The 15694-nt window shown below is 37.8% G+C and overlaps 1 protein-coding gene across 4 annotated transcripts in view; it reads right to left on the bottom strand.

Moving 5' to 3' along the window:
* The window catches only part of LRBA (LPS responsive beige-like anchor protein), a 367373-nt gene that overhangs the window by 38169 nt on the left and 313510 nt on the right, over positions 1–15694 (bottom strand). For all 4 annotated transcript variants that reach the window (XM_038136498.1, XM_038136496.1, XM_038136497.1 and 1 more), the window contains one exon: positions 2956–3045. In XM_038136498.1, the coding sequence (XP_037992426.1) occupies positions 2956–3045 (90 nt within the window). The remainder of the gene's footprint in view (positions 1–2955; positions 3046–15694) is intronic.

The raw sequence follows: 15694 nt of genomic DNA on the forward strand, positions 1-15694 counted from the left end.
ATTAATCTTAGGGCTTTGTTGTACACAGGGTGTCTATATACAGACTTAGCTACAGATCACAGCAGATTAAACTAAGAGTTTTCAGTCACCTATCTCTGCCTGAAGGAATTCTCTGAAGGAATTCTCCTTCATATCTGCAGAGAGAGCATGTAAAGGAAAGCAATGCCAAACCAGGAGGGAAACACAAAAAATAGTGAGCAAAAGAAATTCCTGCTCCCAGAGATTGTCTCAAGTTGCATTAAATTGGCAGACTGTAATTCTTTACAAGCCAGACAAGAACATGAAAGAACATTCAAATAAACAGATACACACATACACTAGATATATGTTCTGTGTATATTTCTGGTGAACAAAAAAAGAGATTTATGAATGCAAAGTAGAAGACTTCACTGCAAATGTGTTTCAAAAGACAAACATAATTAAATGCACTTGTAAAGAATACAAAGTGGATGTGATTACAGACATTATCCTGCATTGTCTCCAGAAATGCTAAAGGGAGGGAATGAATCCAGATTCTCATTTTCAACATAATTTTTTAGGTTTTTGTTTTTTTAGTTTAGTAAGTTGAAAAGTTTATTAACTTTTTAACTAAGCTCTCTAAGATTACTGCAAACATTAAAACAAAATATTGAGGATCTGGATATCAAACGTGAGGAGAAAAAGCAACATCTGATGGGTTTACAACTGTGTGGTACATCTGAAAAAAGAGAACCCCATTGAAATGCAGAGGTACAATTATCATGGTCACCAGTAGCCACATTGCTCAAGTATTTGTAATTTTCTAATAACCAAATCAGAATACTAATGAAGTGTCCTTGGCTATTCTCCACCTGCAATATTTCATCACATATATGTGTATGTGAGTGCATACATTTAATGTATATTTATACAGAACTAATAAAAAAATTAAATACATTTGCATTTTTATTATCACTCCTTTTAAAAAAGTTATTAAGAGTACTTAGAAAAACATATTGCTCTATGAATTCCTATTTACAGTCTTGCATAAAGGTGTAAATAAAAGCAACTAATAAGCTACCCAGACACCCTTCTGAGCAAGTGGCTAAAAGCCAATCAATATTATGAGTTAATCCTCCCTGGATGCTCATTCAATTAAAGGTGTCAGTAATGCCTCATCTGATGTGGCCTCAATTAAATCCAGCTATCTGATGGTTGAAAACACAAGGGGATACAGCAACAGCAGCAAAACCAGACAAATAGGCAGCCTTCGTGTGACTGCTAATTACTACACCTGGTGTATATTATGGCTTGTGCACTTAACACAGCACGTGGCAACTTCCAATTCAGCTGTATTCATGCACACACGCACACGAAAACAAAACTCAGTAAATAATGCAACAAGAAATAATTCAAAATTATGACAGGAAAAATATTCTTACTGTATTTCAGCTCCAGGAATACTTTTAAAATGACTTAATATAGTGCTATTATGAAAACATGTTAATGTTTTCATAATTAATACCCACAAAAGCAGCAAGCGAAGAACTAAGGGCTTTTTTTTCTGGATGTATCCCAGCCCAAAAAACCACAGGAGTTAGGAACAGCTAACTTCTTAGATTTTAACTTCTTCTATTACATATTAAATCTTCACTAATTCAGCATCATGAAAAATATTATGATAAAACCACACAAACTGCTTTCTGGTATCAAATTTATTTATATAACAATGGCTCTGACTAATACGTCAGTAATCAACTTCTCAAGTTGCTCCTCTTCCTGAAACAAATCCCTTTAAATTAGAGTGAGTGCTCAGTGCATGGCACCATGACAGACAGACACACATATGGCAAGTGGCTGCATGAAGGGGAGTACCTGGGCTCCCCAACAACCCTGTTAGAAGGGCTCTTCTGAAACACACACACAAGTCCCTGCAGTGTCTGCTGTCCTGGGACCTGGGCATGAGGGACAGGCAGCTGAGGAGCTCTCAGGTACAACACGTGATGCAATTGAGAAAGGCCAGCAGCTCAGTTTATCAAGGAAGTTTACACTTCTGAGATTCCTGCATCACAAGGTTTGTAAGCTCCTTTGGAAACATTTTGTGTTTCTGAGTAATCTTTTCAAACCTTCTGCACTTCAGATATGTTTTAAAATTAATAACTTTAGTCTGCTTGAGTAGGATATATTTTCTTCTTGCATGTCCTGTGTGACATATTTTTGGTTTTTGGGTTTGTTTTGCATTGCAGTGTAAAATGTCAACCCTAACAATAAGGGAACGTAACCTTTTGAAAACCTTGGGAATCAGCAGACCATTTGCTCCACTTGTCAGAATATCACTTAACATCTTTAGTTCTGGACCTACAACAACACAAATTATATTTAAACACAAGGACTGCACACAACATGATATGAAAAGTGATCAGTAATGTAATAATATCTTGTAAAATAAAATTATACTAGACACAAGTAGAGGTAAAAGGGAAAGCATGTTAATGCTCCCTGCCTGGATTTTATCACCCTAGCTTTACTGCAAAACACATTTAGTCACATTCTTTGCTATGTAAGTTTCAGCTCATGAATTTCTAGTAATCCTGGTTTTAGGGGAAAACCTGTGCCTGGGGGAAAAGACAAGGAAGTTCCACCTCCTAAATCCATGCTTCTTGGGGAATCTGCCAAAGATTAACTAAATTGTCTCCACGATGACTGGCTCTCACCTGTACAGGTATGGTATTAACAAAATCAACTGACGAAGTGTTCTTAGATTACACTGACAAAAAAAAGCTACATTAGAAATCAATGCAATCCTTTCTGCAACAAATAAAAAGAATAGTTAAGCACTGCATGCAACTCTTACCAAATTGTAACTCATCTGCTGGTTTTAGTAACATAATTCCACAACCACATAAAAGCAAAGTGAAAGTGTCCAGTTCTGCAAAGGTAAGGTAGCGAAGGAAGTGAGCACAATGGCAGGTCACAAAGAGTTAACATGGCACTTACCACCTGCATGGCAGAACTTCGGGGAGGATGTGGTTCTATGAGCAGTTGGGAAGGGGTCTGTCCAAAACTTCGAATTTGAGCTTCCACAGCCTGGAAAAGGCACAGGCAGGTTTGCATGTTAAGAGGTGCTAATTACAGGCAATAGAACCATAACTGTCACCTGAAAATGTCATTCCACACTTCTGGCTTGTTTCATGTTGAAAATCAACCCCGTGTGTTCACTGTGGGGCTAAGTGCTTGGCACTGGTACTAAGAATGAGGTAATCATTTTAGTACTGTGGATGCTATTTCCATGAGAAACTCTGCAAAACCTCATCCTGCTCAATGATATTAAACAGAAACAAGCTATTATAATCAGAAACCCTCTTTATTGGCTCCATTTTTCCTTTCTAACATTGGCTTATCCTGTTTGTATCATAATTCAAAAACAAAAGTTAATTTTTTAAAAGTTTCTGCAGGTATTAAGTGTTGTACATTAAACTCCATTGCTTCATTTCACAGCAGTAACTAGAAGGAAAGCAATACCAAGCTTTTATTCTTACTTCCAGATTTATTCAAGAAGAGCAAACAATGCCAGGATGCATTAAATTACCCACAGCAAAACTATAGAACATGAAGGCATAACACAGGGGGTTTTTTAAGTTTATCTGTATCTTCAGCAACATGCTTCAGTACTTTCTTCATTTTCATTTCACATGAAAACATTATGCTTAGTGATTTCTTTAAAAGAATTATGCTGAAACCTGTGAACTTGTACCTCTTGCCCTAGGCATGTCCAACTAATTTTCCATGCTGCCACCTCCTGGCCCACTGGTTTAAAGATAACATCAAGCAGCCAAAATTCAACAAGTTACTTCTTGTCAGTTTGGCCCCCTGCACCATGCACAGAAACAGGCTGATAATACAGAAAATCTCAAATCATTCAGCTTCGTTCATATCTCTTTCATTGTGAGCTTAACTAATCACTTTGCCTTTGCTGTGGGCTAGCAGGCTGTACATGGGCTGATGCCTCAGGTATTTTTTCTTCTTTTTCATGGTTCAACCTTCCTCAATGCTCCTTACACTTACATTTCCTGGTCTATTTTGGCCACTCCTTAAAATTTTTGAAATGGAATAACACTTATGCTGGCCTTATTCTTACAAACAACTATTTTTATACAATTACAAAGACCATTAGTAGGACATTCTCCTGTTACGAAAGTAACAAAGCCAAAAGTAGAATGCACCTGAGACCTTAAAATAATCATCCTTTTGATAGTATATATGCCATCCAAAACACTTGACCTTATTATATTTGGCAGGGCTTTTGAAATACGTGAACTCACAAGAGCAGGAGTTGAAATTAGTCTGTGAACAGATTCTGACACTTTTGCCCACTCTGCGAAGGACCATAATCTTCAAAGAACTGGTGAATAAGTAAGTTATCAAAAAGATGGCTGAAATCTGACATACACACAGTGTGATGCAGTGAGCAGCTTTTGAGGGACAGCAGTATCAGACTCATGAAACACTAAAGCTCAGTAAGACCACACGAGTCTCCTTCCTGCTGATGAGACATGCTACATTAAAATTCAAATCTGGGGGTTTGTGACTCAAGATATCAAGGGAATCACAAAAACTTTGATGTCTCTTATGACATGAGGCATTAACAAAGGAACTGGTCAGCAGCCCTACCCTCTCCATAAAATGCTGTTTGTTTCAAAACATCCAGATTTTAAAAAGGTGTGCCCAAACTTACTTGCAGATTAAGCAGCATATTTTTACCAGCAAATGGGAATTCTGCCCTGCATTGGGGGTAGAACCAAATAAAGGATAAAATATTCTTGAAACACAACTCCCATGCATTTCTTTTAGAACTGAGAATAAATAAAGCAAGGAAATAATGAGCTTTAGATTTATTAATTTCCTTGTATATTGACTTATGATCAATACAGAAACTTTCATTCCCAAATCCTCATGTTCAGCATTTAAATAGTCAGAATTTTTATCTCAGTCTTGAAATCTGGTATGTCTTTTAATGCCCAATGCTACCTCTGGAAACTATACACTTACATGGTGCCAACAGTGAGGGAAAACAATAAGAAGAGACACAAGATATCACATAATGATGCATAGTATTTCAAATATATTCATCATTACAAGAGCTCAAACTGACCTAGATCAAGTATAAAATAGTGTACTCAACCCGCCAGTCAAGGAGGCACTGTCTGTTTTCACATAGAGTCTGTCAGACCTGGTGAAGCTGCTGACCAGTGGGACAATGACTTTGCCAAAGAGGATTGCAAATTCTGCCTCAGAGGATTGCAAATTCTGCCTCAGAGGATTGCAAATTCTCCATTTTCAGTCTTAATGGACACTGTTTATGATCTAGCTTGAGTTTGTCGTCTTTACTGGTGTCTTCAGGAATCCAAAAGAAATTTGAAGAACTGTTGAGTAAAGGCAACAACACTTGGACAAATGTGTCTAGACATAGTGGCTAGACTTCAGAAAAAAATCTTCTGCATTCTTTCTGGTTACCATGAAAAAAAAAAAGTAAAGGTTTCTCTTTTTAGTTTCCACATTTTGTAATGATGACCAAGAGAGTGTACTAGCAAGCCCAAATGGTTCCTTCCTTTTCCCAGATTGTATTCAAAGTCAATCCAGATGTCAGCTCCACATTCTGATGTCTCAGTCAGAAGGATCACATACAGAAGGATGCAAGATGACCTCCCTCTGTCAGCAGAAATGTGATGGTGGAGATGGAATCAATCCCCATCTCTCAATTTACGTAACAGCAGAAAGAGCCACGAGATGCCACTCAAGACTTTTGTTCAACTTGTCAAAAAAAATCAGGATCTTTTTCTCATGAGATATAATTAGCATCTCCTTTGAAGAAAAGAACCTACCTACCACTCACCTGAGAAAATACAGTAAAATGCCCATCAGTCAGAAAGCCATCATCCACTTCCCTTCTAATGAATTATAGCCCAGCCTCTAATGGAACATTCTTGAAAATAATTATTACCAGCATCAGTCAGTATTACTAAGACAGACAGCTCCTCCAGCAGTAGAGGAAGGGCATATGTTCTCACACTGCTGGATTCCTCTGGAGCACACAGCCATTTACATGACTGTAGGCAGAAACATTTGGGAAATTTGCACAACCAATTTCACATCTATTAAGGACACCATATAACTGGTAAGACATACATAACCTTTGTTTGAAAGACATTTTTAGCTTGACAAACTCTTATCGCTGAAAGCAAGATGTGTGCTGCAAAGTAAAAACCAGTATCATTTCTCATTTTATTTCACTGTTTTCCAAATACCTAAATAAAACAGCCATTTTCCTGTTAATCATCTACAAACCAAAAATTTTGGTAAGGCCAGAATTGTTCCAGATGCTACAAGAAGCAATAAAATGAAACAAGGTAAGCAAGCAACCCTTTACAATAATTCACACAGTATGCATCCCAAACACATACTTATGTAACACTGTATTTTGAATGTTAATTATTTAGAAGCATGAAAGCCATAGGCAAATTTCATAAGTTAATATTTAACTAATTTTACCCATTCCTAAAAAGCCTCCCAGATCATCTCATCTTCTCTCAGGGCGTGGGAAGGGGAAAAGGAGAATAGGGAAACCAATTGAAAGAAGGAAAGTAAAGAGCTTGAAAACTTGGCTTAGCTATAATGTAGTTCCTGGCCACTGTTTAGTATGGCTATTTCCAGTCTCTGAACTTACCCTCTCATCTAACTGTGAAGAAAGTTAATTCAACAATATGCAGTACCCATCAAATACGGCTGTAAATTTTTTGGGAAGGAGGGTGATGGGGAGGTTGAACATATGGATGCAGTTAAGGTAAAAACAGATGTTTGTTACTTTTCTTTGCAGCAACACTCAGAAACTAAGTCAAAATTGCTTTTTTTTCATGTTTATGTCTGAAAGAACTATAAAATTAAATATGAGGGGGGTGGGTGGAGGGGGAGCTGCAGTGAGTGTCACAGAGAAAGAATGAAACGGTCTCCAGTTTTGAACTCAAATTCTCAAATGAAGGCCCATAACAGTTAAAAGGCAAGACATACACCATTTAAGTCCAGATTTAAAGACCTTTAAAGGGACTAGCTCAGAGTTGCTTTCATCATGCCTCCTCTGACACAAAACACCAAACTGAGGAGTCCAGGGGCACAGCACACCCACGTTAAAATGCATGCCTTGGTCTGAGGGTACAACAAGCTACAACTCCTTCATTTGCTACAAAGAGGCTGCTCTCTGCTCCTTTACAGTTCTGCTCCAAAGTATTCCCAGTTACTTCCCAAATCTCCACGATTTAGTTGCCAAACATTTGAAACCCCAGGTGAAATAACAGCATGCATTGTAATATATATTCTTTCAGCACACATGTCAGGGACAGAAAACGTTTCGGGTTCATCCTCCATCTTTCTGCCCAGTATTTACATCCAGAAAATAACAGCCCTTGCAAAAGTAATTATTTTGGCACTCTGCCACTTCTACCTCACTTTTCAATATTCAAAAAGGTTTACACACATGTTCCTCAGTGATTTCTATTGGCTTGAGTGATGAGCAACTATGATTACTTGCTTTCCCCTTCCTTCCACCCAGATGTTGCTTTAGAGCATCAGAGAACACAGACTGTTTGACAGGGAAGTTGAATGGCTCAGCGGCCAACCAAGAAGCTCCATGGACAGTGATTAAAATCCAGCTCCGGTAACAAGTGATCAGAAAGAGCCACTTACACCCCTACAGACATATTCTTATTTACATTCCCCTAGGACTACAGGAACACAGATAACACTAGCCAGAGAGCAAGCACAATTCATAACAATAGATAAAATTGCTGAAAAAAGGCACAAGATTATAAAGAGAAGCTCTTTGTAGTACCATCTCCCTTGTTTCCTAACAATCCCCATTAGATCAAGATCGTGAAAAATGGGCAAAATGCTTTTCTAACAGAGGCAATGTATACGCTGGCTGACTGTACACCTGCCCTGGGGATATTGCACTACACTTGACCCAAGGAAAAAATACAGCACTCAAATGTTAGTATCATAAATTCACACACTCCCATTTGCTATTTTAAAAATAAAATGAGCAGTCTAGTTTCTTCATGTCAAACCAGAAAGTTATTTCTCTTGTTTTGACTTCACAAATCAAACATTTTGTTCTGAATCACTTCCATATTTTGTTTTCTCATTGCACCATTCACTTAATATACTGCTTTAAGAAAATTGTGTGTGCTAGCTTTGAAATCTAACAAATAGCAGGGAAGAGAATGGAGCAGAAGAAAAGGAAAGGAAAAGACACCACAAGACCAAGAGTTACCTATTGTTCTCTAGGTATCATTAAACTTGATTGCAAAATGTTTGTGATGTACCCTCTGCTAACCCAACAGAATGCAGAAGGTGCCTGTTGCTGCCCACTAATGCACGTACAGCTCCAAGCCCAGCCCCTCAGGGTTATGGCTCCAGAGCCAAAGCGTGGGCAGAAATACTGTCAGCAGCCCGCAGAGGGGGGCCTTATTAGGGCACATGAGCAACTTGGGATGGAGCAAAAAGTGCAAAACTTTTGCCTGTGTGTTAGCGAGGTCCGTAACAAAAGTGTGGGCCTCATAACACAAAAAAACTACAGATACATGGAGAAATTAAAGCCATCAAATAGAAATTCAGCTTTTTTTTTCTTCCTTATTTTTATCTTCCTTGTAAGAAATGTATCTGCTGTGTAATATATTTATTTTATTCTTATCACCCTCCAGTTTCACCTCCTTCTGCCTGAAAATACCAGAAAATATCTGAGTTCTGAAAATACCAGAGTTGTCTGGAGATGGGTTACTGGTCTAACCACTTGTTGTTTATAACATCTACATTACAGATATATGGATGGGAAGGGGTTACCCTAAGCAGGATTACTTTCTTTTCCTTGAGCTGTTTGAAATCAATACATGAATAATACATTATCCTGTTCACATCAGAGAAGTGGAGAAAGGAGAACTGCATAGGATGCCTTCCAAACACATCTTTACAAACAGAACCACTAAACCAGCTCTTAAACTACATGAAGGAATTTTCTGTGAGAAAAAAGAAAAAACAAAGTCTTTTTGTCCAGACAAATCAGTGTGACAATTACATGGTACTCATTAAAATAAAACAGGAAGTAATCACAGTTTGTGAGAATACAAATAGAAGTCCCTCAGGGCCATGCAAGTTGCCCCAGTCTGAATATATACATTCCAGGCATATTAAACAGAGGCACAGCCCGGCCTGGCTGCAATCTCCAGCTCATACAGCTGTCCATCTACTGCAGTGTAATCCCAGCTGCCAATCTGAAAGAAACCAGTTAGTCAGAGCAGACACAACCAACAGAAACAAATGTCACTCAATAATGTTCAGAGGCTCTGGGCTCATGGATAATTTCAAACAGTATCTCTGTCTGGAACACTGATGTGCTCATTCAAAACACCTAAATCTTTGGCTACTGGAAAGAAGCAGATAAAAAGCACTAGAACTGCAAAAACAGGTCTGGTAGTACTTCAAAGAGACTGACAAAATAAAAAGGCAAAAGAGTCTAAAAGGTGAGTAAAGACCAATTTAAGGACCTGCAAATAAAACTGGAGTCAATACAAGCAAAAGCCTAAGCTGCCCTGGAATTAGTTTTCTAAAATACAAGTTTCTGTTTTATTTGAGCACCACAACCAAAATTGCTTCCCCCTTCTCTTTTTTATGACAGCTAAAGATTTCAAGAGAGCAACTCAGTGCTTTAATTTCAAATCAGTAATTATCACAGAGAAAATAGTGGCACTGCCATGCACAATACCCTCAAAGTTCAATTTCTGCCATTATTCATTTGCTTCTCTAAATAGCTAAACAATCTCAATTTTTTTAATATTAAACTTCTTCCTCTGGAAAAAAGCAACCAATTCCAATCTGTTAACAGTCCACAGAATTTCCTAAACATTGATGTCATCTCTATTTATTAAATGAAAAAGCTTCATTAAAATAAAACAGTTCAATCTGAAGGAGGTTAATACACAGATGTCAAAATCCAAAATGTAGTGGTTTTTAAACTGTCTGCTCTGATCACCTTTCAGAATCTGTAACAATTGTGAAAAAGAAATAAACAACTCCTTTTCTTAAGCTATGAAATACATTTATTTAAACTCTCATAACTACTACCTGCAAGACCAAACTTGTTGTTTCCAAACTATAGGTGAAATGCTATCTCAGGGTTTTCTACTGCAACAAATGAACTTTTTGTTTATTATTTTTGTATTTAATAGACTGTAGCATTTAACTGAGACTTGACTTTTAGATAACTGCTTGAGGAAAACACCTCTGGCACGACCACAAGCTATCTCACTCACGCAGCAGCTATTTATCAAATATAACTAATAACTAAAATAACAAATTTTGTTAAGTAAACACTATACACATCTACGGCCACAGTGGGAACACTGATGCCTAGTTTAGACACCCTGGGCTGCAACAAGCACATAGAATGAAAATATTCCAGACAAAAATGTTTCATTTCCCAATTACTATGAAAGTCAATACAGAGACCAGAGACCATTCGGACAGCACAGAGAGGCTGCAAATAATCAAAGCATGTTGATGACACAAAAAATTCCTGTAGCCTGTTCACTTCCATGTTTCTTTCAAGGCTAAATGACTTGGTGTATAACTGTTGCTATTATATACAAGTATATCTCATCCTTTCCACATACGGAAGAGGAAAAAGTAGTTTAAAAATAGAAACAACTTATATCAAAATGAGTTATTTTTGAAGCATTATAAATATACTTTTATCCATACCTTATTTACCTTTCTATTACTCTTTCTTATTTAATACAGGCCAAGAAATATGTCAGCTAAGACTGACCAGCCAGGCACAAAATGTAAGGAGCTCAGGGGGTCTCAAGACCTCTCTGGCTCTTATAGATCCCCAGGACAGGTCAAGCAAGAGGTGAGGGAACTGATTGCGCTGAAAATTTCTATCCCTTGAACTTCAATCAAAGGCTGAGGGAAAAAAGCACTCAGAGCTGAAGAACTAATCCACATGTGTTACCTCCTTCCAAAAAACTTTACTAGTTCCTGCCAGTTTTTAAAATCCTTATACATGGAGCATCCCAGTCCTAATTTAATTAACTCTAAATTATCTCTCCTTTTCCTACTGGATAGAGAAGCAGAATCAGCAGGTAAAATTAGAATCTATCCTGTAATGAAGACTAAAAGAGAACAAGGTCAAATATTTTTCTGGATCAAAACCCAGCTGAATATTTTTCATGGCTGGCTGTAAGCATTGTAGTAAATACGTAAGTTAAGACTAAGGGCAATAAATCCCCATTCATCACATCAAACTCCAGGCTGAATGGAATCAAAGGTGTGCCACGCCTGCCAGACAATCGCAGTAAGCACTTGCTTATGCTCATTTTGCTCATTTACTCCAACACCACAAACAGGTCACAGTGGGAGCAGAGATGTGAGAACTAATAGGTAACTGATACAAACCGGTGGCAGGAGTGGTGCTCCTGTTATTTAATGCTCCTTTCACCAGAAGGAAATACTGCATCCTTTCATGGGAGAGTCCCGATGCCCAGACAAGTTGCTTTCATTGAGCAGTGGTACCTGCCCTCACAGGAGGCCCTGCCTCTGTTACACACTCCTACCACGGGTACCACCCCAGGAAAAGATCAAGGCATGGGCTTGGATGCATTGCCAAGTCCACATCTCCTTAGCCATTAAATCACTGTACAATCCTTTAAATACAACCTTCTTAATTCCAGTTCCATACAAGGGTATTTTAATACAGATTGGAAATTAAAATGAGACCAATGTTAAACATTTCTTTGGCTTTCGCCACTGTTCCCGTGCTGTACAACACCAAACATGACATCTGTGCAGCACACTTGCAGCCAGAGACAACTCAAAGATGGTTTCTACAGTAACTTTGAATGTTGCCTGCATGAATTTGTTACTTACCGAATACAGCACATGGATATTTACTGCTCTGTGACAGTTACTTTTTAACCATTTTACCCTACATCATAAAACTCATCACAGACACAACAAAGACTGTTGCCCAACCTGCCAAATCCAGATTGATCATTTTCCCAACTATTTCATAAACGTTAACTATGTTATAAATACAAATCGTGTTCATACTCTGTGAAAGATTCACTGTTGTCAGGGTTCTCCAGCTAAGTTAGAGCTGAAATATGCTATTAACTCCCACCACGACCAGACCTAAAGAAGAGGCCAAAAATGCTTTCTCTGGGATAAGATATCAGATCTGCTACTGCTGTCATGAAACTGAGGTCATGTAAACTAAACATCCTTGTAACTTCTTTTGGGCACAGAAGCCTTTCAAACTGTAAATATTTAAAAGTAAAATAAGACCCATAAGAGATACACCTAAGATGTATAAAATTTACCCAAATATATTAATCTTAAATAACATTTAAAAGCTATTATCCATGAAATAATTTATCCCATATGCTTTAAAACTGAAAATGAAAGAATTATCTTTTTTATATATATAATCAGAAGTGGCACATTCAAATAACAAGCCAAATGCTATGTCAAAGCTGATTCTTTATAATTTTTGAAACTCCTCAGTTCATATGGAAATGAAATAACATCAATAGAAAGAAAGGTGCCAAAAAATGGAGAAAGCTTGCTTCCTAATGTTAAACATATCGCCTTCATGTAACAAAAATGCACCATCTCTTCAGAGCAAGAAGTACAAAACAATAGAATCATCTAAGGCTAAAAGCAAATCACTCATGGGGATTATTTAATGAGTCTTAGTCTAGCGTTTTTAGAGATATTATTGCTAATTTAAAAATTATTGGTCTTCCTTAATTGCTGACTTCAAAGATCATATCAGATGGTTTTGATTTTGTTGGTTTTTTTTTCAAATGTGGCTTTTTGATAAGCATGGTATAAAATTCAGGGTGCTCCTTGAAGGGTAGGGAAGTACAAATTCTATGTACAAATACAATTTGTACTTCCTGTACAAATCAAGGATGCATTCTCCAAATAATATCTCATCTTTCTGCTACTAACTTTGTTTCTTTTCTTTGCTTTTATCCAGTGTTTATACTAACTACATAGGGATATCAGTGAAGAAATGGACTTTTAAGTAGTAACTGGGGGCAGGCCACATTCATGTCATCCTTTCTTACACTAAACCAGAGACAGGAGGAATTTCTGTTCTTCTGACCAACACTGATGAAATACCCACCAATCAGTTCTAGATACAAATTATTTTGTATGGATTGTGCTGCAGCTCCTAATCAGTCACATGTCTGAGTGACTTAGATCTAATTCTACTTTTTTTTTTTCACTCCATTCTTGGACAGCTATAGCAAAAGGAGAGCAGAATTTGTGATAAGAAGGTGCTGAGAATTCTCTCCAGAACAGCTGGATGACATTTGTCTGTGCTAAATGACTCCATGCCCCTTCCATCCGGGCAAAAAAAGAGCCCTTCCACAGCAGATCTTGTTATTGGGAGTTCCACAGATCAAAACATGGTGCTCAAGAGCAAGTCAACAGAATGCAGTGACACAGCAGAGCTCTGCTGGCAAAGGCAGTGTTTTTCACCAAGATATTTACCGCTTGCCCACTGAACAGCAACTTCCCTCTGCAGCTGCCATCTCCTTCAGCAAAACACACACGGAGCAGAGTCAATGACAGCACTACCAAAATGCTTGGAAGGGAAGAGGAGGAGGAAGGAATGGTCTCTGCAGAATGAGCAGTGCACCAACCTGCCAGCAGGGATACTGGATCCTTTGCCTTGCTTCTCCTGGCTGCAGCTCCCTTCCCCCACTGGCTGCGACTCAAACCCCTCTCTCTTGATCTACTCCCCTCCCCCTGAGATTTGCCTTTGAATTATGCAAGCTTTGCACTCCCCAGGGTTTATCTGCCAAAAGGTAGCATGTGGCCCATGGTTTGCATTTTAGTTTAAAATTTTCTATTATGGCAGTCAGATCCTTTCAAAATACTTTACTTCCTTTATTCCCATAGGCAGAAAGAATGGCAGGAAAAAATTGTTCACAGCAGTATAAGAGGATGTAAAAGTTCTACGTTTTCAGTTAGGGAAAAAAAAAAGAAAGGTGGAATATGGTTTTAATCAAGTAGTTTTCCTTCCTAGACGAGTACTTCCTTCTTGTAATATATATAACCTGACTGCCTATAAAAATAAAGGTGCCAGTTGGAGCAATTTAGGAGACCTAAGGAAATTCTGCATTAACCTACACCCCTCCACTCCTCAGTGCCTTCCACCATTGTTCTGTGTGTGGCCTCTTTGATGAGTTAGGTCACCAATATACCCATGTATATATCTGTAGAGATACCTCAGAAACACATGCATCATAGGCCTCTCATTGCTGATGTGGTACAGGCTCAGCACTATCTATGTGGGGAAATTGCCAAGGTTTAAGCACTTGCTATTATTTCCATATGATACCTAAAAGCCTCAATAACTTGCAGCTCTCCGAATATACAGGAGCTTCTCTTTGGTATAGGTTTGCAAATAAAAATACTTTTTCTGCTACAACTGTCAAGATTTAAAGACCCAAACCTGAATCGTACCAAGAGGAAAAAGCCAAAATCACTATTTTTGAAACCAAGAAATCCAGTTTAATACTTGCCTAATAAAAAGATACTAAGTCTGAGGTGTTGTGCCTGCCTAAAAATATTGTAAATTGTCCATATCAGAAATTCATTTGAGCTCTAACCAGGAATTTGGTGGAGCAAAGAGGAGATATTTTTGGTAGGCTGACTGAAGGAGAAAAATAAATGCTGATTGAAGCTGCTTGGTAGCACAGAATGTTAGCACAGGTCCTCAGGGAGGCAGATTAGCAAGCAGGAAGAAGGTGAGGCTGTCAAAGGTGCATGATAAATTCATTTAGCACATAGATATAGAATGATTATGTACATAGAAATACACACAAACAGATTTTTCATTACTTTCATCTCTACCCATAAGGAAAACCAGAGTAAGTCACCATTGGTGATAAGAGTCATTCAATTTCTGCAGTATCAGTATTGCATCAGAACTGATCATATGCGCCATTTAAAATTATATGTTCACATTTACATAATAATAAATACACTTTACAGAACACATGTAAATGGATACCTAACTAAACGGGAGACCTTTCACTGTTTTAGTGGCATGCTTAAAAATCCTAAATAAAAATATTCCATTGGGCCAATCCTTCTAGCAACTCAGAAAAAAAGGGCTACAAGACACAATTCATTCTACTGCCTGCATTCATCAGTGTGTATTTTTGACACCATCAGTAGTGTTTCAAAATTCTGCTGCTGCTACGCTATTCCACTATTGTGAACTCAACAACACCACAATTCTCCCTCTCCTGTTTTCATTTTTTAGTCAGTTCAGACAGTACTGAACAATCAAAAATAAGAAACATTGTAGCAAAGTACTATAAAAAAATGTGACAAATTCAAAATATTTGGTAACAAAGTGAATGCCTTGCTGAGATGATCCACACTTCCAAACATTCGTAACTTCCCTGGTCCTAAATTTTTTTCTGGCTGTGACACAAGTAAAACAGATCACAATAAATGTGATAAAGGAACTGTTCAAAAAAAATTTAAACTACACAAAAACTGTGTGGGGAGACTGTTACTTTCAATAGTGTTACTTCAATTATTAGTTTAATGAATAAAGGTTCAATGATGGCTCATTTAATAACGAAATTTAGAACAATTTACA

Source organism: Motacilla alba, chromosome 4 (genome assembly GCF_015832195.1).
Source record: "Motacilla alba alba isolate MOTALB_02 chromosome 4, Motacilla_alba_V1.0_pri, whole genome shotgun sequence".
Taxonomy (NCBI): domain Eukaryota; kingdom Metazoa; phylum Chordata; class Aves; order Passeriformes; family Motacillidae; genus Motacilla; species Motacilla alba.